Source organism: Diceros bicornis, chromosome 6, assembly GCF_020826845.1.
Source record: "Diceros bicornis minor isolate mBicDic1 chromosome 6, mDicBic1.mat.cur, whole genome shotgun sequence".
Lineage (NCBI taxonomy): Eukaryota > Metazoa > Chordata > Mammalia > Perissodactyla > Rhinocerotidae > Diceros > Diceros bicornis.
In genome coordinates, this window is record NC_080745.1 from 66,831,111 (window position 1) to 66,856,076 (window position 24,966).

Here is a 24,966-nt window from a genome sequence, read left to right on the forward strand (position 1 = left end):
ATCTTTCCTTCCTAAGTGCATTGTGTTCTTGCCCATTTTTATGCCTACTCATGAAGGCTTATAAGGTTAAGCCACTTGACCAAGGTCACACAGCTGGTTAGTAACAAAAGCCAGGCTAGAACCCAGGTTCAGTCATAAAGTGAAGTCTTTCTGAGCCTCCAGTGAGGGATTTTATTTTCTAACAAAGTGCCTGTAACCTGAAGAGGGAAACTCCGGTCAATCCTAAGTCAATTTTTTGTTTTGTTTTGTTTTTTCTTCTATTTTTTTGCTTTAGCCGTCACCCTAGGCCATTCCAGGGATGGCAAGTAATCATAAGTAAGCAATTAGTGACCCCCCCCCCCCACCACCAAGGGTGCATGTCAATGTCTCAGCACAAACATCAAGCTGGAACTTCTGATCTCCCACAGCCTGCCTGTGCAACCCCAGTCCCTACGCCATACAGCTCAGAACCCAAATGCCAATGGTGTTTCTAACGAGGCAGAAGGAGCAATGGGATTTGGTTCCCCCTTAATACAGAAAAAAAAGTTCAGGGCCGGCCCCGTGGCTTAGTGGTTAAGTGAGCGCGCTCCACTGCTGGCGACCCGGGTTCGGATCCCGGGCTCGCACCGCCGCGCTGCTTCTCTGGCCATGCTGAGGCCGCGTCCCACATACAGCAACTAGAAGGATATGCAGCTATGACACACAACTATCTACTGGGGCTTTGGGGGGAAAAAATAAATAAATAAAATCTTTAAAAAAAAAAAAAAAGTTCACATTTGGAGGAGTCAGAGACAGAAAGTCTTGGAGGTTAAGACCTTGGGTTTTAAAGGCCGTCAGATCTGGATTTAAATCCCAGCTGCATAATTTGGAAGGAAGACATTCCTTCACTTTTCTGAACCTCAGTTTCTCCAGTTGTAAAATGGGGATAACAACTTATTTAGGGACTAAAACCCTCATGAGGATAACAATTACTGCAGAGTATTATCATGTGGATAAAATGAGATGAGGCATTTCAGGGGCTTAGCACAGTCCCTGGTAGATAGTGAGCACCTAATACAGGGTAGCTATTATTATTATTTTCTTTTCTAATACTACCTCTAATCTTCAAATGGTCCACAACTCCGGAAATTGTTGACCAAGTCTCCTCATATTATGTTTGCAGCCCTCTTATTTGCCCCAGAAGGCAAGACCAAGCACTAAGGCATCCAGATTGGACGTCATTCATTCACCAAAATTTATGAAGTACCTATATAGTCCGACTACTTGAAGAATTATAGTTATCAATAAGTAGTTATAACTCAGTGTTATAAGCAGAATAATGTATGAAACCACAGAGGATTGCCTGGGAGACACAATGGGGAGGAGACAATTCTAGGTTTTGAAAGGTACGTAGGGGTTCATCCAGGCAGAGGGAACAGCATGAGAAAAGACAAATGCATGGAACAGCATGGAGTATTTGTAAAATGGTAAAAAGATCTGTATCACTAGACTCTCCCACAAAAGTGGAAGGAGGTAAGTTTGGAAAGTTGTGGCCAGATTGTGAAGCGCCTCCTATTCCCGGCTGAGGAATTTGAATTTTATCCTGCAGGCAAGGGAAAATAGTGGAGATTTTTGAGCATGCAGGTGACTTGAAACTATCTTTGGCTTTGTTTATAGAAATTTTTGTTCTGGCTGCTTTGTAGCGGGAAGAGGCAGAATGAACCCTAACCTTTTGGTGCAGGGAAAGGGGTCCTGGCCTGCCGGAATGGCAGGGAAAGCGCTGCTCCTGCGATGGCGTCCAAGAGAGAGAAGTCGGCTTCCTCACCACCTTTTGTGTGGGCTTTTAGTTCATCCACATTTCACACAGGTTCTGAGGGACTTTCAAAGACTTCAGAATTTTCTCTTCAACAAAATACAGCTGAGGTGAATTCCTCTCAAAATTCTCATTGTCGGTAGTATTCGAAACTGGTATTGATCTTGGAGTCTAGACACCTGAATTTTACCTCTAACTCTTGCTTAATCAGCTGAATGACCATGGATAAGTGCATCTTCATTCCTTAGTCTTCTTCCCTTCAGCCAGGTGGGAACTCTTCCCTCTCAGAAATTCCCTAGCACCATGTTGGTACCTGTCTCAGGTCACTTTTTCCATTACATTCTGCTCAGAATTATTAAGCATTGGTGTGCTCTGCAGAGTGGAAAGACTAGAGTCCAGATCTGGCTTCAAATCCTGCCTCAGCCACTTACCAGCTGTGTGGCTTGGAGACATTATTTAACCCTGCTGAACTCTAATTTCCTCCTCTGTAAATTTGGAATATTGATACCTAACACAGTGAGTCGTTAGAAGGTCAATAGAAGGAATAATTGAAATAAAGTATGTAAACACAGTGCCTGAAACATAAGACACTCACTAAAGAATATTTATATGAACATACTACAGACATGCATACACAAGTACACACACACAAACACACACACACTGTAGTCTTGGTACCTAAGCACTTAGCTTAAAACATTTATGAGTATGGACTCAGTATCAATATTGTTGTTGCATTTATGCCTTTATTTTCTTCTCTTTCAAAAATAATGATACTATCTGACTCATCTGCACTGAATAGTCGGAATAAAATTGAAAAGCACACCAAAATTCTAATTGAAATATCTGACCATCATTTGTATACGTAGTTTATCTTACTAGACTGTAAACTCCCCAGGAACAGGAACAAAAGCATTGCTTTCCCTGTGTATGAGAAGTGGAGTGGAGCCTAGGGCTTGGTGCATGGCAGTGGGAAAGAATCATTTTTAAGCCCCACATTCCACATGGAGCCAGTCTCCAAGCTAGGAGGTGTCCTCCTGCCCAGCCCACTTCCCATTCTCCGTTGCCACCTTCTGCTGACTGCACAGGCTCAAGCATAGGCATCACAAAAGTTGCCTTCAAGTTTGTCCTTGAACATGGTATCCTTAGTTTCTTAGCCCAAGCCCCAGTCACTAATGGCAACCAGAAGCCAGGCCTTGAGATGCCCAGATGTTGAGGAATTGAGCAGGGACCAGCGGGGTCTCTCTCTACCTGCGGGGCAGAACCAGTCCTTGGTGCCCTTGGTGGGCCCTAGAGGATATGGGTCTGGGAGGCCTGAGCTAGGTAGGCTGTAGGTGAAAGGCTAGTCAGCAAGGCCACAGCCTCTGGCTAAGCTCCCGGCCTTTAGCACAACAAAATAACTCCTTTCCAGAGCCCAAAGCTGCCTGCCATTCAGCAGTACCACAGGGAGTCCCACACCCAAACAACAGCCCAGTCCCTGGGACCCAGCCCAACCACCTTACTTTTGCCCCTTTCCCAGGTCTGCTTAATTCCAAGGATTCTCTGAACTGGAGCATTCTGCTGGATTGGGATTCGCAGTCAGCCTTCAGAGCCACACCAGGGCAGACTAGCAGCTCAGCTAAACGCCTTACTTGTATGGAAGACTTGGTGGCTTGGCCACTGCAGGGCCTGGAGCTGCACTGGAGGTGGGAGTAGAAGGTTCCCTGTTGACTCCCAGAATCCCTCAAAGGCCTTAGCCCTCTGAGGTGCCTTTTAACCCACATCTGAATCCTTAGAGGCAGGCAGGGAGGGGGCTGAGTTCAGGATAATCCACTCATCCTGCTGAGGGCTTCTTCCTCAGGGCTCTGGGCTGCCTAGGCAAAGCGGAAAAGGAATTCCTCTAACAATAATAGCATTTATTGAGAGCATCCTCTGTGCCCAGCTGTTCTAAATACTTTATATGTGTGATCCTTTTACCCTCCACCTGTAAGTAGGCACTATTATGAATCCTATTTTACAAAAGATGAGACTGAGCCCCAGAGAAATGAAATCACTCCACAAGGTCGCAAGGTTGCAAGCGAGAGAAATGACCACTCATAGCATGTCTGTTGGCCCACACCAGGGCTTGAAGAGGAAGAAAGAGTTTATTTTGAAGTTAACTAGGATTCTTGGACTGTAGTACAGGGTTTTAAGACTGCAGAGTGTGGCAGGGCAGAAGGTGCTGCTTGGCCTTTAGCCAAGAGTCCAAAGCCCTGGGTTCAGATCCAAGGTCAACCACTAACCAGCTCCATCACTTTGGGCAAATTGCTGAACTTCTCTTAGCCTTAGTTTCCCTATGAGTAAAATGGGGCTAGTAGTACTGACCTGCCAGGGCTCTTGTGAGGATTAGAAATAACATATGCAGCATGCTTGGCACCTAATGGGTGCTCAACAAATGGTAACTATGGTTATTACTCTTCTGTCCCCTCCCTTGGGTGTGCTGGCAGGCCCCCGTTACTGACCAATCCAGCAGCCCAGTGGAGTAAGTGGAAGCAGCTGGGAGCGGGGTGGAGGGGAAGAGGGGAAGGGAGGGGGCAGCTTGAGCGACTGCAGGCCAGCCGTGAAGGCCTCACAGGGGATATTGGCCCTAGCCACAGGTGCACCAATTACTCTCCCCTTGAAAAGCCTGGGGGGTGCACTTCCCCCTCACGTTCCCGCTCCGCTCAGCCTGACCTTTGGTTCTGCAGAAGGCAATGGCAGCTCCGCAGCACCAGTCCACTGGCTGGTCATTTGTCTTCAGGTTTCCTGGCCTCCCAGAGGCTACCAGTGCTTTGCAAGTTTTCCCTCCCTTTCCCAGCCACTTCCCAGTTAGCCTGGGAGCCTCTCAGTGGCAGCTCGGGTTTCATTCCTGGGAGCTTTGTTCCGAATGGAAGTTTCTGGTTGGGATAATCCCTGGGTGTGAGTGGTCGGTGCAGGAAGAGACGGGAGCCTCTCTGAGAGGCTGTGGGAACAGCCCTGCTTGTCCAGGTGCTCTGAGGAGGCAGCGGGCTCGGCTGCTCATCCTGGAGGCACCTTCCCAGTGGCGCCGAGGTGGTGGCCCTGGACAGCAGGCTTGGAGCCCACCCAGCCCCTCCTCTCTCGAGGGTCCTTGCCCTCCTCTTCCCCTGGATGCCCGAGAGAACCCTGCAGGGCTCAGATGCTCCACCTCCTTCACCACCTGCCCCAGCTGAGATGTCAGGCACGAAGGATGAAACCGAGGGGACCCCAATCCCTGAGCCGACCAAAGCAAATACTGTTCACGTCCGTTTTATGAAATAGGCTTCTATGTAGGTTTTCCTCAGGAAATAAGGTTCTGCTGCTAAAAATTTTTTGAAAACAAATAATCTAGTTCAAACCTTTGTCCTTCTAGATGAGGAAATTAAGATTCAGGAAAGATGAATTCCCTGAGGATTCCACAGCTACTCATTCTCAACTCCTGTGTATTCTGTGGTCACTTTTATGATTCAGCCAAGTGGATGGAATACGTGGAGCTAACCCACTGATTGCCCCACCACGTGGTATGGCAACTACAGGTTTACTAGTCCATGATCCCCAAGACATGGGGCAGCCTGAAGGCAGGGACCTTGCCTTGTCTACCCCTTTATCTCCAGCAACTCGGTACTCGGTGTGCACCGAATCGAGTTGGGACTGAGCTGAGCTGAAGTCCATCAGAACCAGCCCGGGGTCCTTTCTCCCACCAGGCTGCCTCAGAGCCAGCACGGCCTCAACAACGAGCAATCTGCCCTCCTCCCCAGACCCCTCTTTCCTCGCACAACCCCTGCTCTTCCTCTGTCTTGGGAACAGACACACCTTTCCCACACCTCATCGGAATTGACTGTCTAACTGTTGCCATCTGCTGAAAGGGAAGCTTTGGGAGTCAGGGGTCTGTCTGACTTGCTCACCATTGCTTCCCAATGCTTGCTTTAATGCCTGGTGTAGAGGAAGCGCCCAATAACTTTGTCACGTATCCGTGCAAGGCCCAGGGGGAAGGAAGAGTTGGCACTCGCTGGAGGAGAGATAAGAAGCCTTGAATGTTGATTCTCTGTGTTCTCTGTGCTCCTCTCTCCTTCCATTCTTTCCAACTGCAGACAACTCAGCCTTGACTCTCTCCCCAGCTTGTGTGGGCTGCTTTCGAGGTTGGGAGAGGGGAGGCAAGGCCAGGTCTGAGGAGCAGGGTGGTAAGGACCTGCACAGCAGCCTCTGAGAGTAAGCAGGAAGACCATCCCCCTTGCAGGACACCACCGTATCTGCCCCTCAGTTCTCCCAGGCCTTCAGGGGCCCAGGCCTTTGGCTGGCACACTTGCCCGGATGAGTGGAAGGGAGAGGGCAAGGTCAGGCTTTATATGCATGAAGGACCTTGCCCTTTTCTCACCCAGCTTGCTGGCTACCTCCAGCCCTCGGGCTGCCAGAGCTGTTTCCCCAGGAAAACAACCTCTCTGGAGACGGCGCCCTCCTCCTGGCTCCTCATGGTGCCTCTTGGATGACATCACTTTGCAAACCTGGGCTCTGCGGGGACTTAGCTCTGCTGGTGCAACCTTCCCCCACATACCACCCCAGTAGCCCCCATTTGTGAGGGACCCCTGTTAAGGCACTTTGCTAGACATCTTACACCCTCCTGTAAACTCCAATCCTCGTGACAACTCTATGAGGTGGGGCATATTCCCCATTTTGCAGGTGAGGAAATTGAAGCTTAGAGAAGTGAAACGACTCATGCAGTTTACAGAGTCAGGGAGTGACAGAGCCAGGATTCAAGCTTAGCTCTGTCTGACTCCAAAGCCCTTACTCCTAACCATCACACCAAGCCAGATCTGATTTCTGGCTGCTCCTGTGGTCATTTCGCTGAATTCCTTCTCTGACTTTGCTTAGGCCTTGGTGGGGGCCACATCAGTGGCAGTGCAGATTCCAGGGGTGTTGGGAGAGTAAGAAAAGATTCCCTTTCCCTGCTCTTCCCTCTCGCTACCCACCCCACTGATTTGATGAAAGTGCCCCCACATGGAGGCCTGATTCCTGGGGCAGCCTCCTGAGGAGGGCTTGCGCCCAACACCAGACCCTCCCCTCCCTCACGCACCTGTGCACACTCCCATCTTACCAGGCTCCCTGGGGCAGAAATAACAATTCCAGACCCCGCATATTCAGGCTCTGACCCCTCCTCACTCTCAGCACAAACCTCTGGCTTTAGCCCTTTGGTCACGGCTCACCTTCTTCCAGCTTTTAGTCAGAGACCCAGCTGCCAATCATGCCTCACTTAGGAGCCCCCCTAGAAGCCGCCCCTCCCTCCCTGGGCTTGTAGCACCTCTTCTCAGGAATCTCGTCTTCTACTCTGCCTAGAACCCCCCACCCTCCACCCCACCGGGGAGCATCAGGCCTGGCCTAATGGAAGTGGCTGGAACTTGAGCCCAAGGTAGAGAAGTCAGCCCAAACCATCCAAAGCCTAAGACCTAGCATCCTACTGACCTGGCCTCTCCTATCGGAGCTGAGATCAGGCAGATCCTACATGGTGTATTACCCATGATGAATGTTTTATGAGTTCGCTCTTCATTACTGAGGGCCGCGGGACGCAGGGAGGGGGAGAGTGGACAAAGAAGCCGAGGGAGAGACTGGGCAGGGAGACGAGGTGAGGTGGGAGGGCAGGAAATGGCCAGGAGTAGGTTGTGACAGGACAGGGGGATTTGTCTGTGAGGAAAGATTTAGCAAGAGTTGATGATGTTTGTCTAATTGAAATGGTTAAATGTCGGAGGCTGGAAACAGCGAGGAGCCCAAGAAGGCAGAGGTTTTGAGTCTGGGAGTTTGGGAGCCGTGTGCCTGTGGGCAGACAGAGAAACAGCTGGAATTTGGCCTGGCAGCTCCCACCCTTGAAAGTCGCCGTCTGGTTCTCTAGGCAGTTGGCTTGGATCTCAGGGCCCCGTTGTTCTGGCTCCTCGACCGCTTGCCATACTGCCACTCTCAGGCCCCAGGCCCAGGCATTTTCTGATCCTCTGGGATCAAGGTTGCAGGAGGCTACAAACCATGCAGAGCTCTTCTTGCCCCCTCAAAGTGGTGTCCAGTCCTGGCCCCTTGTTCTGAGCACCTCCAGCCAGGCCCCAAGCTAGCGCCTATCAGATCCTTCATGATTAGGGGCCTTAATCTCCAAGTGTCAAAGCTAGGGACCTCATTTGGCATAGGATAATGCCCTGACCCCCCCCCACCATGACCTCTCCCCACCATCCACAGCCAAGGAAGGAAGGGAAAAGAAACACTGCTTCCCAAACCAATCCAGTGGCCCCAGCTTGTTTCACGATTGCTGAGAGAGGGGCTGAGGGAGGGGAGATGGGCTGCAGGACTGAGCCGGAGCCCTTCTCAGCATCTGCCAGCCTGCAGGAGCAGGGCGTGCATGAGGGTCAGCTCTGGGGCCTGCCCAGATGGACAGTTAGTTCTTGAGGGTCAGCAAGAGATCCAGATGGAGAAGGGGGGTGACCAAAGGGAGCTTATTGGCACAACCCTCCACAGTAACGTGGGACTTGGGGATCCCCCTGGAGTTCCTGCCACCTCCCCATCTGTCTTGCTACCACTTACTCCTCCTCTCTCCTCTGCTCTCTCTGGCTCTTAATTTCCCTTCACTCTCTCCTTTGAAGTCCCCTGGTTGCTATGGAAACCTAGTGGTGAGGAAGGAAACAGAATTTTGGGAGGTTTTGAGATGTCCATCCCAACAGGCCCTGCTTAGATGCTCATTTGTCCACGTTTTGGGAACACTTATTGCAGCTTGAGAAAACAGGGGTGAGCCTGTGTCAGACAGCCTGGGACCTTCTTTTCATAAGATGTGCATGTCTGGGTGGGCTCAGAGGGTCACCCATCTCAGGACCATCCTTGAGTCTCCCTGATCTTCTGGCATTTTCTAAAGCCTAACCCAAGTCCTGGATACAGAGAATTCCTAATCCACCTTCTCCAGTCAACAGCCTCCAAATATACTCTCATTTTATCAGTTGATTGCTTGAACCAATGTTTACTGAACACCTCCGAAGTGCCAGGCACTGGATATTCATCAGTGATCAAGTCAAAGTCCCTATTCTCTTGGGACAGATAGAGAGACCAAAAGCAAATAAACAAATAAGAAGATAATGTCAGCTAGTGATAAGTATAATAAACCAAATAAAGCAAGGAGTGACAGCAGAGATCTACATAGTGAGCAGTCAGCCATCCAATGATCTAGAGGGAAAGTATTCCAAGCAGAGAGAACACAAGTGCAAAGACCCTGAGGCAGATAGGAGCCTGGCTTGTTTGAGAAGCTGGAAGGAGGTATGACCAGACTGCAGCAGATGAGAGGGAGTGGGGTTAAGAGGTAGGTTGGCTAGGCAGACAGGGGACCCTGCAGGCCATAGAAAAAAGTTTGAATTCCATTCTAGAAGACACAGCCCTTCAGCCCCTCTAGATATAGTGATAACACATTCAGATTTGTGTTTGGAAAATTGTGGCTATTGAGTACAGAAAGGATTGTAGGGGGATAGGAGAGGACCCAGGGAGAGTAGCTAGGGGACTGTTGTCATTAGCCAGGCAAGAGCTGATGGTGGCTTGGAGCAGGGTGGTGGCAATAGATGAGTAGAAGAGCAGATGGATTGGATCTAAGATACGTTGTGAAGGTAAAGGCAGCCGGATGAGAGGCAGGGGGAGGCTGAGAGAAGAGTCAAGGAAACTCCCAAGTGAAACCAGGTTAAACCAACCCGGTTTGTTGGCCATTTCCTCTTGCCCTGGGGGTTAATGGGGGTAGAGGGAAGGGAGACAGTTGATGACAGTAAAACTTTTCTGGGACCCCACTTAAAGCTTCAGGCTCAGAAATTGTTCTGTCTTTTTCCTATATCACCAGGACACCGCACTCTCCTGGTTTTCCTCCCACCCTACCTCAAGGGCCACACTTTCTCCATCTTTGCTGGTTCCTCCTTCACCCTGACTTCTAAATGTTTGGAGTATACCAAGGCTCAGGCTTGGAGCTCTGCTCTTCTCTGTGCTCACTCTCTAGGGAAACCATTCCATCTCCTGGCTTTCGAAATCATCTGTGTGCTGAATACTCCCAAATTTATATCTTCACACTAGACCTCTCCCCGAATTCCAGACTCATACACAACTGCCTACTCAACATCTCCACTTGACTATTTCTTTAGTCAGTTCAGACTTAACATGTCCAGATTAAACTCCTACTCTTCCCTTCAAAATCTGCCCCTCCTGGAATCTTCTCCATCTCTGAGAATGGCCCCTCCATCCTTTTAGTTGCTCATACTAGAAACCTTGGAAAACCCTCGACTCCTCTCTTTCTCTCACAACCCAGATCCAAATCCATCAGCAAATCCCGTCATCTCTACTGGCAAAAAATGTCCAAAATTCCAATCTCTTCTCACCACCTCTAATCCACTATTATCTCTGACCTAGATTATTGCCATAATTTCATGACTGGGCTCCCTTGCCCCCCTACTGTCTATTCTCAACACAGCAGCCAAAGCAATCTTGTTAAAACTTAATTCAGATCACGTCACTCTACTGCTCAAAATCCCCTCATGGTCTGCTGTCTTATCAGGGTCAAAACTAAAGTCTTCTCAATGATATGATCTTCCCTCCACCACCACCCCTTCCATCTCTCTGACCTCACCTCAGCTTCTGTCACTCACCCGCCCCCCAAACCCCCCATAGATACCCATATCCTCCCTTTACTTTGCTCCGGCCACACTGGCCTCCTTCTTCTTCCTCTGCTGCAATGGGCCTTTGCACTCGCCATTCCCTCTACCTGGATGGCTCCTTCTCCAAATATCTGAATGCCTTAGGTCAGGTGTCTGCTCAAGCATTAAGTTTTCATGAGGCCTCCTTCAACCACCCTATTTAAAATTGCTACTGCTGTACCCCCCTTTCACACTCCTTCCTTCTCTGCATTTTTCTCTCTAGTGGTTGTCAGTGTCTGCTTTACTGTAAACTGTTTGTTCCACATCCCACTCCCCTCCCCACTAGAATATGAGCTCCATAATGACAAGGTTTTGTCTCTTATTTCCTGCTTTGTCCCCTCTACCCAGAACAGAGCCTGGCACATAATAGGCACTCAATAAATAGTGAAGGAGTGAATGGAATTAGGGAAAGATCTCTAGTCCTCAAGAGGCAGCCTGGGTCTGGGAATGAAGACCTGGTTTCTGGTACTAGCTTTGACACTAGCTGTGTGACTCTGGGCCTCAGGCTGTCTATCTGTAGATGGTGGAGAATTCCTGAGGTCCTTTGCTGCAGCAGCGTTCTAGAATGATGCTTGGCCATAGCCTCACCTGCTGCCATTTGGCTGAGAGTAGAAGGTAGGGATGGACAGGACCTGGTGGAGTGAGAGGAGAGAACTTGCTCATTCTTTCTAGTCAAGGCTTGAGTGGAGTCTTCCCTGGCTTTGAAATGAAGGGCAAGGTTCTGGCTTGGACTTGGCAGGGCTCTGGGAGCCCTGGGTGAGGGGGGTCCAGCCCCACCTGCTGAATGAGAACAAGTAGAGGCCTGGCTACTAGGCCTGGGCTTCTCCTCATGGGGAGTTGGTCCCTGTGAGGGCCTCATGGGGAGTGCTGCTCTAAGAAAAAGAGGAGGGAGGTGGGGAATCAGGACAAGCTAAACGCCGAGAAGGGAGGACTGGAGAGGGCCTTCTGCGTGGATCACCTGGGCCCGCATACAGGTCCTCAATGAGTTCTGTGAGGTCATGCCTCAATGCAGACCTCAGCCAGCCCCCGGGGCCCTCACAGCCAGCATCCGCTCCAAGACAGAGCGGCAGCCCTTTTGGCTGAGGAAAGCCCAGCCCTCTCCCCTTTTCTGAACCTTGCAACAGCTCTCTGCTTGTTTCCCCGAAATAAATGGGCTCAGCATATTGGGCCGGCAATAACCCCTTGAAATCAGTTGTTATCACAGTTAACAACCAGTTTGGCTTCAGTTCAGGCTGTTAACTATCAAACCACTAAGTGCCGGTAATGATTGATTCTTGGCCAGTTGCAGCTTGAGTGGGCTGTAAAACCCCATTAGCGAGGGCTCTGTGGAGGCAGCAACGCAAAGATAAACAAGGTGGTGGGTGCTCTAGCCCAGCCTGGCCCCACTGCTCTGGGCTCTGCCCCCATGGGTCCCTGGCCTGAGGTCCTGCTGGGAGTCAACCCCTTCCCAAAGCCTCAGGGCGCCTCAAGGACCAGATCTCCACCCTCCTGTCCACCTCTGCTCCCCCGCTCCATCTCTCTCCTATAAGGCAGGCATGGCTCTCTGGACGGCCCACCTCTTCTCCCTAAACACAACCATAGCACAGTTCCACCCCACCACCCTGGAGTACTCAGGCATCCCCAGCCTGGGAGCTGCAGGAGTAGCTTTGGCCTAGCCAGTGACCATCCTTGGCCCAGGCTGGCCCCACTTTGTGGCCAGGATCACAGGCAGGGAGAGCCTGACATTCCACCTCCCCAGACTCCCGCCTATCCTGTGGCTTCCCCTAGGAATTGCTCTCAAACAAATGAAATGTGGGTAATTACTGGGCTAGGGGCTGGACAGGCGGCCGTGCAGATGAAAGCGTTTCCTGGACGGTCTCTTCATTTGCATGGCATCAGAAGCTGCTCAGAAGGTGTGACTTTTCCCACAGTGAGACCCCAGCTCCTTGCACAATAAAGCCAGGCTGCTCACCCAGAATTAATTAAAGGGGGAGGGGAGGGGATGGAGCAGAGGAGGAGGCACTAAGAGCTGGGGGAGCTGGAAGAGAGATCTCTAGAGCCCCCTCCCCACATCCCCAGTGTCTATGCACCAGGAGAAACCCACTCTATCCAGAGCCCCTAACCCTCATAGCAGGCCAGAAGAGGTGGCATGGACAGACCCTAGGGTATCCCCAACCGCTCCACTCCAAGACTTCCCACTGAGCCCTGGAATTCCTGATCCACCTGGATGTCCTGAGCCCGGGACTTATGGCTGCAACTCTGGGAGGTCCATGTGATTAGAAGGCCTTGGGGTGCCCCCCACCCAAAGGGGTGCCAAAGAACAGAGGCCCAGAGGGAAGAGGTTTCTGGATTGGCCCAGGAACTGGGCTTTGGGACCAGCCCAGGGGCACCCTCAAAGAAGGCAGCAGAAGCAACCTGAATGGGAAGCCTCGGTTATGAAGACTGGGCCAGCTCTGCCCTCAGATCTGCTGCCTCGGGGCGTGGACTCTTCCTCAGCGTGGTATGACGCCAGTGTCACCAGTCCACATCCAAACACATACCCCTCCACCCACCATGGGCCAGTCCCCTGTCGCAACACCATGACCTGCTCTACATGGCCATAGCATGACCTGGTCTTCCTTCCTCCACAGCAGTCCTCCCTCACAGCCTAGTCCTTGTGACAAGACCTGCTGCTTCTCCTCCAGGCCAGAGTTTGAGGTCTGCTCTTGGCCCCTGAGCTACCCTTCCATCCCATGCCCAGTTCCTCTCCCTCTGGGCCCCATCTCTCTGAGGCCGGCAGTCTCTCCCTGGACCACAGTCCCCGGGGCTCTTTGCAGTACCTGAGCTCAGCACCTTCTGCTCACAGCTCTCTATCCAGATCTCCCAAAGTGAACACTTGTTTCATGTCACAATTGTCAACACCAGCCTTGGCAGTCTCCCCTCCAACATACCCCCACATTGGACCCTGGCAGCTGCTCTTTTCTTTCATTTTCTGGAGCTTGATACTCAAAGAACCAGCTCTGGCATCTCCACCTGTCTCCCACACAGACCTAGGCACACACAGAGAGGCACTGTTTTCAAGACTCATTGAATCCATGATTGCAGGTCTGGACCTAGCAGAGTCATCATTTCTGGCCCAGAGGTGGCCTGGGGAAGTGTTAGCAATGACTCTTGTGAATAGCAAGCAAGTTCATGTCTGAGAGCTCCCAGGACCAGCTAAGAGCCTCTTCTTGCCCCTTTCCCTGCTCCTGTCCTCCCACGAAAATCCCTCTAGGGATAATGATGGGGATAGCTGACAGGCCTGAGTCCTTCGGCTGAAGCGAGGCTGCAGTCAGAGCTGGTGCCGCATTTGCTGTATCTCCAAGCCGCCCCCCAGCTGGGGCAGGGCAGGGGGAGAGGGGCTGACCCGGCAAGACTCCCTCTCCAACATTTTTAATACGCACGTTAAATAAATATTTCAGTCATTTAATAGCAACTAATACACAACCACCTCTCACTGACACCCACCCTTAAAAGTCCGGACCCTTTCCTCCTTGCCCCTACCCGGGGGTGCAGTGGCGTCCCTGGCTGCCTGGCCACCTTGCCCTGCAGGGGCTGGGGTCTCAGGAGCACCTCTGCTGAACTAGAAAAAGCCTGCCGCCCCCAGGGAACCCCCTCCGGAATCCCAGTCTAGGCCACTAACCCGCCTTCCTGAGAATTAAGAAGACAGACACCACAGCCAAGTGGAATACAAAAATAGAGCCTCTCTTTTGTTAAAAAACAACAAACAAAAACAGAAAAACCCAACAGCAAACAATTATCAACAGCTAGAACCCGGGGCTCCCCCAGCTCCTCCCCAGCCTTCAGCAGCGCAGACCTCATCCTGCTTGAGTTTCTCTGTCTGTGCTCCCGCCAGATGGAGATCTCCGCGCCTGCCGCAGCCGCGGGGAGGGGCCGGGCAGGCGCCTATCGGGGCTCGGGGGCCCAAGTCCTCTGGCTGCCGCGCAGGCTGCGCGTGAAGGGCGGGTAGTTGAGGAACTCGAAGCGCAGGCTCTGCTCGGTGGTGTGGTGGCCGCGGGGCAGCCGCTTCATGAAGTGCACCTCGCGCTGGTGCTGCCGCGTCTTGGAGCCCTTGCGGGGCCGACCCTTGCGTGTGAAGGCCATGTACCAGCCCTCGTACTTGGCGTTCTGTAGGGCCGTGTAGTTGTTCTCCAGCACGATCTCCGTGAAGACACAATCCTTGCCCTTGCCGTTGCTCTGCAGGTAGGGGGGCCAGACACGGCGTTACTGGGCCCTGTCCGAGCCCCCCCATCAGAGGCAGAGGGCAGGTGGCCCCAGACAGCAGGTGGGCACCCCAGCAGATGGCAGAGTGGGCAGGAGCTGCGGCCCCACCCCCTGCCCGGGCACCCGCTCTCTAATCCCTCACAACCTGCAGCCCACCCGGCAACTTCCTGTCCTCCCGGGCAGCAGTGACACATGGCTGTCTACCCAGGCGCTGGGCCGCAACACAGAGAGGCAGAGAGGGGGCCCAGACCCTGCCTGCCCTGGCCTCCTGCCCACCAGTCTGGCCCAGGCTGCTAGGACCTGTTTCCCCACCTGCCTCCCTCAGCCCCTCAGGATTGGGCCCCCCTCAAGGGCAGCCACCCTATGGGGGAGGGGAGGCCTTCGACGAGATGCTGAGCCCCAAGCCCCTGAAGCCCAGGAAGCAGGGAGCTTGAGGCTGGAGAGGAGCCGTGACTAATGGGGCCATTTCAGAGCTCGGCCGAGGGGCTGGGCCTGCGGCTTACTGAACATTCCAATTGCTGGTACCATGTAATTGGACATAATAGCAAAGCAATTTGGCGATTTGTTAAAAAGATATATGGAATTTACCAACCCCCCCCCCCGGCCGGTCCCTTCCGTGGCCTTCCTTCTTCCTCCTTTGCCTTTATAGCTTTTCATCTCTCAAGCAGTTTCCTTCTCCCCCACCTCCCTGAACCCCCCACCCAATCATTAGGTTACCCCAAGGCGGTCCTGTGTCTCTCTGCCCACTGTGTTGGGATCCTGGAGGAGCTCAGCCAGCCGAGCCCACTCTCCAGATCCCAGGGCCCCCCCTTCCTTCTGGGCCCTCACCTTGGCAATCAGCTTTCCCTTCTTGTTCATGCAGATGTAGAGGCCCGTCTCAGCTCCTCGGACACGAACCCGGCTCCCAAAGGTATCTGTCTCCACAATGAGCTTTGCTGTTGAGGAAGGTGAGCGGACGGTTATTGGAAGCTCCCTGACCCCCACTCTCCCACGTCCTCATCCCAGCTGGCCCACAGACTTGTCACATCCCAGCAGCAACTGCTCCAAGGGCCAGATACCCAAGACGTGGGCTCCAGCCCCAGCCCAGCTACTCATATGCTGGACAACCTGGGGAAAGGTCCAGTCCCCTTTCTGGGCCTCAGGCCCCTCACCTGGGTTTACCGAGGGGGATGGACAAGATCATGGTGTACAAACTGGGTTCTGCAGAGGGATCTTGGGGCCATCAAATTGAAAAGATCCTCTTTTTAAACTAGACAGTAATGACTTTTATGTCAAAGCTTCGTGAGTAGAATTCTACTGCTAATCAAAAGATCTCTGAGGATCCTTCCAACTGAAAATATTATGTGCACATGCCTCACAGATCATTACAAATGTTGGGGCGCTGTGGTGCCCTCCAGTCCAAATGCAGAAGTGCTCTCTCCTGTTTCTGGCACCTCAGGTTCTAACTCACAGCCTTGGCCACTTCCCCACCCCTACCCCTGCTCTGCCGAGATGGTGGCAGGGATGGGACAGCTCTCCCTACACACACACAGCCTATAGCCTGCTGCTGTCCCAGAACCTCAGACACCAGCTGGGAGGTTCCTGCCTCTTCCTCATGCTTCCCAGTCACCACAGTCCCCAGCCCCAGTGTTCAGAAATCAACAACTCGAGTCTTTTCTCTTTCAGAATCCATCACAGCTGGGCTTCTCACCCCAATGACCAAACACTTTCTGTGGGTGAGGAGGGGAGAAAATTGGGCATACTGGCCTCTTATTCCGGAGAACCAGGCGACAGGAGGTAGGAGGGCTGCTCCCCTTAGACAGCCAACTTGCCAAGAAGCCCAGGTCCCTGTCCACTCTCTGCATAGCTCCACCCTTTGAGGCTGTCCCCAAGAAGGGAGTGAGGGCTGACATAGCTGTTTGGGATAGGACAGAAGGGGCTGGGGCTCTTGCCCTCCCTACTGAAGAACCCAGCCTTTCCCCTCCTTGAGACAGCGGTCTGGGACTCCCAGAGCTGCCTCCCAGCCTGCACTGACAAGGTGGCACCTTTTCTGTCCCTGAAACTAATGAGAGGTTGAGGTGGGCACCAAGGTCAGCAAGGCCACCCTTACTGCCCAGCCTGTGACTACCACTCCCCACCCCCTTCAGATAAGCACAGAGTTGGGACCCAGTGGCCAAGTCCCCAGTCTGGCTCCAAGTCAGCTAGGGAAAGGCAGCTGTCACCTCCCCTCCCACCCACCTCCTCTTGGACCCAGCCAGTCTGCTCATCCCTCTCCTGGTCTGCCTTCCAGAGCACGGAGCAGCTGCTGGTAAGGGTCAGGAAGGACACTGACTGGAGAAGGGACAAGAGGATCCCACTCTGAAGATTCTGACCAAATGGGGCAGATAGGGGTGGAGTAGGCCCCTCTGTTCCTTCCTGGGGCCCATAAGGAAGCAACTGGGACCTCTCTGCCATTCTCCCCCAGACTCTTCCTCTCCTGGCTGCATACTCTAGGCCTCTGCTCTTGGGCCCTCCAGCTCCTATTCCCACCCAGCAGGCAGGAACCTGGGAAGCCTCCTTTACTTGTAAGGAGAGAAGTGGGCATCAGACCTCTGATGTCTGAAGACGAGTTCCCCCATGGCCAGCTTAGCCTCTTCCTCCTCAAAACCCAAGGATGCTGACCCATGTGCTCCAATGGAGCAAACCTAGGAGGAGCTAGATTCATTCCCTTTCCTTGGAAGCTGAGAAGGGCAGCAACCAGCCAGTTTGGAGGGACAAAGGGATGGTAGGCTGGCCCTGCCAGCTCAGCGGGGGAGCTCGGCCACCAGGCAGGCCGCCCCCACCCCCACCACCAAGAGCCCCCACTCTCCTTCCTGGACGGATCTGGGGAGATGGGGCCGCAGTTTACAGCGGCTTTCCCGACCGGGCTTTTGGAAAGCTTAACATTTTCAAACCTCTTCTTCCACCCCAGTGACAGATTTATCCCAGGAAAATTATGTCTCCTTCTCCAGCTTTGAAGGGAAGTCAGCTACGTCGACGCAGAAAAAATGCAGCGAGACATACTCGATCCCCCAAACTGGCTCAAGAAGAGGAGAAAGTATTCAGGAAATGTTAAAAAAGGTGAAAGTAAGAAGAGTTTTAATCGCTCTGCCAGACGCGGGGGTCTCTCCAGAGATTCATAGAGAACAATCTTGAACCTCTTTTTTAACATTTACAGACTTGCAACTCCTTTCAAACTCCACATCTGAAAAAAAGGCTCGTTCTTTTCTGTTTTATATCATTCTTCATTTTTCTTCTTAGCTCTTAAAATGCCTCACCTTTTTATTACATTTTAATAGAGTCTTCCCCTCTCCTTTCATGCTTATTTAACTTGGTCATTATTTAAAGGTTTTTAAACTCACAATAATCGCTCTCTAAAAACAACACCAGCCGCCCAGAGGGCTTGCTTTTCTCCTGGTACATCCAGGACTCTGGAAATTGGCCTTGTTTCAAGGCAGGAATATTGAATGTTTTAGAAATCAATCAGTCCTCAGCCTCTCGCCCAGCAGTAGCTCCCTGTACTCACCACCCCGCCAGGAGCCAGGAGCCCCACTCTGACCGGCTGCCTGGGTTCCTGGGCAAGTGAAGCCAGGAGGGCCCCTTTCCAAGCCTAGTCCCCATGTGTAATTGACCCTTCTGATCAAAGTATTTAAAGGTTCGCAGCACCCCCCCCAAGCTGGAAGAGTTGGGGGGATTTCTCTCCCTTCTCTTTCCCACTCTCCTTTTGTGGGCCCTGGCGACATATCCTCTTTCAAGAGCTTCCCTTAAACCTGGGCCCCCTCCCCCTGAACCCTCTGCCTCCACCTGCAGCTGGGGAGAGGTGTACCAGAGGGGGAGGTGTAAAGGGAGATTCCTGGCTTCATTCATCTGCTGGGCAGGGAAGGGGCACCTGTGGGCCAAGTACTCTCCAAGGTCCCTTCCCCACCCCTCACTTCAGCTGACCCCCAAGAAGCTCATTTGCCTTAACTCCATCCCTTCTGAGCTGGGACGCCTGCAGGCCTCTGGCCAGCGAAGACGGGGCTGGCGAGTCCAGCTGGGGCAGGGAGTGTGTTCCACAAGCTACCTTTCCCCTGCCGCAGTGCAGCGCGCCTTACCGAAGGGGTCCCCGTCTTCCGCCATGGCGTTGATGCGCTTGTTGGCCAGGACCTGCACGTGCTTCCCGCTGGTGCGGCTGTAGAGCTGGTAGGTCCGGATGAGGCGGCGGCTGAGCTGATCCGTCACCAGGCTTTGCTCCCTCACATGCTGTGTAAAATTAGGTGAGGACTGAACAGTTACCTTTAGGAAATTGAAAAATACACAACACGCCATTATAATGCTACTCCGCCCAGGGGCCCAAGTGGCCCCCATCGCCTTGCACCCCCCTCCACTGCCCCAGGCAGCCGGCAGGGGCTGGGGATCCCACCAGCATACCAGCTCGGGCCGCCACCCCCCACCCGGGAAAGTCGAGCAGACCCAGCCTAGCACAGATGAGCCCGGGATGGGGAAGGATCAGGACCCACCTGTTGGGAAACACCCTGGGACTCCCGGCCAGCTCGGAACAGGGAAGCGAGCTCCCTGCCCAGCGCAGGCCCCCCGCCCGGGCCTTCCTAGAAGAGCAGGGCGCTTTTAAGTAGAGAGGCAGCGCTGCCCGACCCCTGACATTTATAAAGACAAATTTACGGAGCAAATGTTGAGAGCGTAGAGGGCCTAAGTACCTGATCTTTCCGCCAGACCCGCCACAAGTCTCCCCAGAGAGTCGCGGAGAAGGTCCCTGCGGCAGTCACCCGGACTTCTGACAACGAACGCCCCCTGGCCCCGGATGCCCCCTTCCTCGGCGGCCAGGTGTGGCTGCCCGCAGAGTTTCCCACCCACCCCAACCTGGCTAGGATGCGTGCGAGACAGCGCTGGACTCCAAGACCTTGGGTTCTATCCTCCATTCACTGGCTGTGTGACCTTAGGCAGGGCGCTACCTCTCTGTTCCTTAGCTCCTTCCTCGGGGTAGTTCGGGGCTGGACTTCTAAGGTTCCTTCCAGCCCTGCCGCGCTGGCCACAGGGTCCGTCCTCGTGCCCCTGCCCGACATTGCCAACAGGCGTCCGCCGCCCGGCCCCCGTCCCCCGCCTCCGCGCAGTGCGCCTTACCTGAGCTTGGAGGCAGAGAACCAGCAAGTGCAACAGCCTGTGGGAGACAAAAGCGGGCGAGAGAGAGAGGGGCCGGGGTGAGCAGAGAGGGCGCGGCGGCGCTGGCCGGCGGGGACGCGGGGGTGGCGGCGGTACTCACAGGCAGCTCAGCGCGGAGCGGGGGCTGCCCATGGCGCGCGGCCCGGGGAGCACGGAGAGCCCCGGCGGGATCACGCCGGGCCGCGGGCGGCCGCAGACGGACGAGCCGAGGGCGGCGGCGACCGAGGAAGGCTCGGGTGCGGGAGCCCAGCGGCGATCCCGACGCGGCTCCGCGGGTCCCGTGGAATGTCGAGCTCGCCGCGCCGCGCCGCGCCGCGCTGAGTGGCTCTGCGCCGCTGCCGGAGCCGGTGGCCGCTGGCTGCTCAGGAGCCGGAGCAGGCGGGAGGGTAACGGGCCGGCAGGGTGGGTGGGTGGGTAGGTGGGAAGGGAGGGGGAGGGGTGGGGGCGGGGGGCGCCGCACCGGGCGCGAGGGGGGAGCGCGGGGCGGACGGCCGGAGCCCGCAACCCCCGGCTGGGAGCTGGGGCCGGGACGCAGCCCGGGGCGGGGGCGGGGCGGACCGGGGCGGGGCGGCCGGCGGGTCTGGGATTGGGGGTCTGGACTAGGGGAGGGCTCTGGGGACCCGCGGGAGGGGCAGGGGCGACGGATGTGGGCGCCTCCCCCCATCCTGGGCCCGTCCCTTCGCGCGCTCTTGGGGTCTGGGCACGCGAGGATGGGGGGCGCCTCGAACTGCCCGCTCCGTGGGGTCCCGAGACACTGGGTTGGGGCTCCGGTGCGCCGGAGTCGGAAAGTGCCAGGTCTCCACCGTGGGGCCCGGTCCGCTTACGCCTTAGGCTATATGGCGGGTCTTTGAGCCACCTACTGTGTGCTTTGGCTGGGCCTGTCTGCTGGAAGTGGCTGCTAACTCGGGAATGAATGGCTGTGCGCTCGTCTCTCCGGCAGCGCGTGCCTGCGCGACGGGGACCCGACCCCCCCATCTTTCTATACTGAGTACCCCGCCTTACCGGTCTCTCCTGTCTCGCTCAGTCTCCAAGAAGGCCCTGAGAGGGAGAAATGTCTCCTTTTATCCCTCCCATCCCCATTATCACCATCACCCTTACCGCTGTCCCCACTCCAAGCCCATACACACACTAGCCTGAAGTTTGAGAGGAACCACGATCCATCTATGTGGGAGAGCCCAGAGGTCCCTGGCAGGACCCACAGTCACTGCCACCCCTCCAAAGCAGCAGGGAGAGGGAGCAAAAACAACTACTCTCCGCTGCGTTTCCTGTGGAAGAGACTTAGATCCAGGCATTTACCTCTGAGTCTCATTGTGCACTTAACAGGTATTTACACACCTACTGTATACTAGACATGGACTGGTGCTTTGCATCAGCTGGGCGGTGGGGAGTGCCAGAGGAGGTAGGGACTTGTCTAAGTCCTTCCAGCCCCTCATTGCTTTCCCCTGGGGACTCTGGAAACCCTGAGCCAGGATGCATCTTTGGGAGCAGCCCAGGGGGCAGAGGTGCCCTGGGATAGATACTTCTGAGGAGTAGGTGGAGCCACTGATGCCCTACCCAGCTGCTGCCTTCGCCCACCACCTCCCCTGCCCCACTGGCCCCCCATGTCCTTGGGGTTGGGCTGGAGAGGTTGAGGTGGTCTCAAGAAGGCATTAGGCCAGAGGCAGTAGTCAGACCCTTGCCCAGCAGCACAGTTAAGTTCTGCCTACCTCGGCTTTCCCTGTGCCCCACCTTCCCCACTCCCAGCTATAATGCTAACACTGACGAGCCCACCTGTCCTGTCCCCATGTGTCGTGTCCCCCCCCCCCCCCCGCCCCGAGTCTGTTCCCTCCGCTGGCTCTTGCCCACACAGACCTCCAGGCAAGGATCATGTCTTAGGAGCCTGGAACTTGCAGCTCATGGCACAGAACTGGGCAGGGTTGTTGTGCAGTTAGTATTCAATGAAAGAATAATGGGGACACTGGCTGAGTACTTAGACTTCAGCCCACGTGTGGCTTCCCCAGGGAGACTTGCCCTTGCCACCCCCCTCAACAGATAATAATCATAAGCACCACCATTTATTAAGAACTTGTACTTGCTGGGCCGGCCCCGTGGCTTAGCAGTTAAGTGCGTGCGCTCCGCTGCTGGCGACCCGGGTTCGGATCCTGGGCGCGCACCTACGCACAGCTTCTCCTGCCATGCTGAGGCTGCGTCCCACATGCAGCAACTAGAAGGAAGTGCAGCTATGACATACAACTATCTACTGGGGCTTTGGGGGAAAAAAAAAACTTGCACTTGCTAAAGGCTGGGCTTGCACTGTCTCCTCTCAACCCCACTGGGAGGTGGGCCCATTAGGGGGCAGAAAGAGGAGGTGGGCTCCAGTGCCCACAGCCAGACCAGCCCTTTTCCTTTATTGCACTCCCCTGTCTTGTTGAGTGTCTACCTCCCCAGCTGCACTGCTTCAACCAGGCAAGATGCTCACCATCTTAACCTCATGCCCTGCACATGGTAGGCCCTTGAAAATGTTTATTTCTGTGCATTAATGAACGAATGAGTGGAGAGATGGAGAGCAGAGGATGGGAAGGGCCTTCTCCCCACGAGGGACCCAGCCTTCTGAAAATAGTCTGATGAGAACAGCAAGGAGCAGGACCTAAGCAGGGGTCAGAGCATCCAGCCCATCCTTAGTGTACATAGACCTAGAGTCCCAACCAGAGTCACTCCCTGGAGTGGGGGTGGAGGCCAGAGCACCTGGCTCAGATCAGGGTCCAACCCTGGTTCTAGAGCCCCCAGAAGGTTCTGAAGGCCCTGGGCTGAACCTCAATATCTTAACCCAACCTCCACCCCTCTCTTCCAGAGGAGATGGGCATCTTGGGGCCTAAAAGCGTGGAGGTCAGGGTTTTAACCCTACACGTTAACCTCTACCAAGGGGCCTCTACAGGACCAGAATTCTTTTACATTTGGAAAACCTCCCCCAAACAGGATCCTCGTCAATTTTGGAGGATTCTTCTCATCTCCCCAAGGTGAGTGTCTCTAGAGGGGGCGCCTGGTACTTCCCAATCACGCCCTGTGAGTGACAGATGCAAATACTCCATCAGGGCCCCAGCAGGCCACTCTCCCTCCCTGGCTCGCTTGCTCGCCTCCCAGCCAGCTCGCTCCTTCTTTTATCTTATCAAAGCCCCGTAATTACAATTGCCATTTTGTTTCCTCGAATCTGCAATCAGAGCTCCCTGGCCCTGATGAGGGAGCGCCTGTCAACCTGATCGCTGAGTGACAGCCCGGCCACCTTTCCCGGCCGCGCCCACACTCCGAAAACACAAATACACACACACAAACACACACACACTCCCTCGCCTCCTGCAAACACAAACATACACTCCTCGCCAACACAAACAGCCCCTCTTCGCAAACACGCCCTGGCAGGAGCCAAACACACACCTTCAGCCTCTTTCCAAACGCATCCCTCGTCCCCCGGCTCACCCCGGCCCCTCAAATCCGCACCAGTGGGCCCCTCAAATCCACGCCCAGCCGGCGCGGGCCGCCGGGACTGCCGCTCGCTCCGACGCGCGCCTCCTGCGCCCGGCGTTCAAAGCGCCGCGGACTCTCAGCCAACCGTTCAAATGCAAATCCCCGAGACTTCGTTAAGCACTTCGGGCCCCCGTCTGGGAGTTGTCACCCCTTCGCCCCCAAATACACGACTGCCCCTCCTCCAGCGGTCTGCAAACCCTGGCGCACGCCTTCATCCCTCAGCGCTCTGAGGCCAAAGTGAACTGGCAGCGCTCCTACTGTGCGCTGAGGGGGCAGAAAGGGGATCGAGGAGAGGCGGGGATGGGTGGGAAGGGAGAAAAAACAATTTCAGCTCTGTCTGCGGGGCGCCCTATCGGGCCGGGAAACTCCTGGACGAAGGGGCAGATGTGGATTGGGCCCCCACTGCGGGCAGGAGCGCTCGGTGCCGGCAAGGGCCACGAGGAGACCCACCAAGAAAACAGTTAAGGCCTACAATGAGCGATCAGCGGCGTGCCGGGGGGTAAATATTGGGGCGGCGCCACGCGCAGGGGGGAGATGGGTCGGCCGGGGAGGCTTTCCCGGAGAGATGACTTTGCGCTGCACTCAGCCAGTCTCCTGCTCCTCCAACCAAGCACGCGCGGGGGACTTTGGAGGCAATATAGGCAAGAGGAAGAAGGGAAGGGCTCTAACAGGAGCACTTCTAGTGAGTGAATGATCGAACAAACGAATGAAGTCAGCCTTAGTGACTTATTCCCTCGCCTTCCGCCTAAACTTCTGCGGTGCAAACCACTCGCGGGGCACGTAGGACCCTGCACCGCGGCACACGCCTAGAGCCCTTAGGGAAGCGGCCGGGCGAGCGGCATGGCCGCAGGCGGTTTCAACCTCACCCACCAGAGGGCGCCAACTCCGCCTTCCCCCTTCCTCCCGACCCCGAGCCACCGGGAAGGTGAATGATTCCAAGCCTGGCTGCCCCCTCCACCCTGGTTCCCTATGGAAGCACTTCGGCAAAGTCCTGCTGGAGAGGAGAAAGGGGCCTGCGACCCTGATCAGTGCAACGCAAGATCACCTTTCTTTATCCTCAACTGGGGGAAAAGGGAGGTTAAAAATTGGACCTCTTTGCTCCTAACCACAGGGAGGGGGGAACCTCCTCTAGGGATGTATGTTGAAGGAGTGCTTTTCCGTGTTGTGGGGACACTCTTTCCAAAGTTTATCTCACCTGCCCCAATACCAGCCCCCTCGGGTTATCTAGGGACCCCTCCCACTTGTTCACTCATTTGCCCAACAGCCGTGTGGGAGGGAGTGGGCCTGGCCCCACCAGACACTGTTCTCTGTCCATCCTCAGCATGTCTGGCCCCAGGCTGTCTCAGGAGGTAACCTTTTGTTTGTTTGTTTGTTTGTGGGGCATTGAGACCCCCCCCCATCAACACAGCTGCTGAACTGCTGACCCCAGAGTTGGTCACATACACATTCATGCTCAAATCAGGTACATCCCTCTCTCTTCCTGGCACAGCAGCAGCCAAGCCCCAGAACCACCTGATTCCAGGCCCGGGAGACCCAGACCAGGCGGTGTGCTAGGGGGCAGCCCCTTAGCCCAGGAGGCTGAATCCCAGGGGCTCCTCTCTGCCCCCATATGCCAGGCCACCCGGATTCTGGTTTCCCTCT

General features: G+C 54.8%; 1 protein-coding gene across 3 annotated transcripts; it reads right to left on the minus strand.

Moving 5' to 3' along the window:
• Positions 1-14,130: 14,130 nt before the first annotated feature.
• Positions 14,131-24,039, minus strand: FGF8 (fibroblast growth factor 8). Of its 3 annotated transcripts, XM_058543811.1 has the most exons (7): positions 23,299-24,039; positions 19,925-20,862; positions 19,786-19,822; positions 19,167-19,253; positions 18,762-18,909; positions 15,499-15,605; positions 14,131-14,643 (listed from the first exon to the last, which is right to left on the minus strand). In XM_058543811.1, the coding sequence occupies exons 2-7, from the start codon at positions 20,797-20,799 to the stop codon at positions 14,353-14,355; spliced, it is 1,545 nt and encodes a 514-aa protein (XP_058399794.1). In that variant the 5' UTR covers positions 20,800-20,862; positions 23,299-24,039; the 3' UTR covers positions 14,131-14,352. The 3 variants fall into 3 exon arrangements, with proteins under 3 accessions (XP_058399794.1, XP_058399796.1, XP_058399795.1); XM_058543813.1 differs by lacking the exon at positions 19,167-19,253 and having other exon boundaries at positions 23,299-24,038; XM_058543812.1 differs by lacking the exon at positions 19,167-19,253 and having other exon boundaries at positions 18,762-18,942; positions 23,299-24,038.
• Positions 24,040-24,966: the final 927 nt, after the last annotated feature.

What these genes read in the sequence shown, in the direction of transcription:
- FGF8 (XM_058543811.1), bottom strand. Translation starts at nt 20,799, where the DNA reads ATGGGGGGGTCGGGTCCCCGTCGCGCAGGCACGCGCTGCCGGAGAGAC. An exon ending in CGCTCCGCGCTGAGCTGCCT is followed by an intron (nt 19,823 to 19,924) that starts GTGAGTACCGCC and finishes TGTCTCCCACAG; the next exon opens with GCTGTTGCACTTGCTGGTTC. An exon ending in AGGGAAAGCTGATTGCCAAG is followed by an intron (nt 14,644 to 15,498) that starts GTGAGGGCCCAG and finishes CCCTACCTGCAG; the next exon opens with AGCAACGGCAAGGGCAAGGA.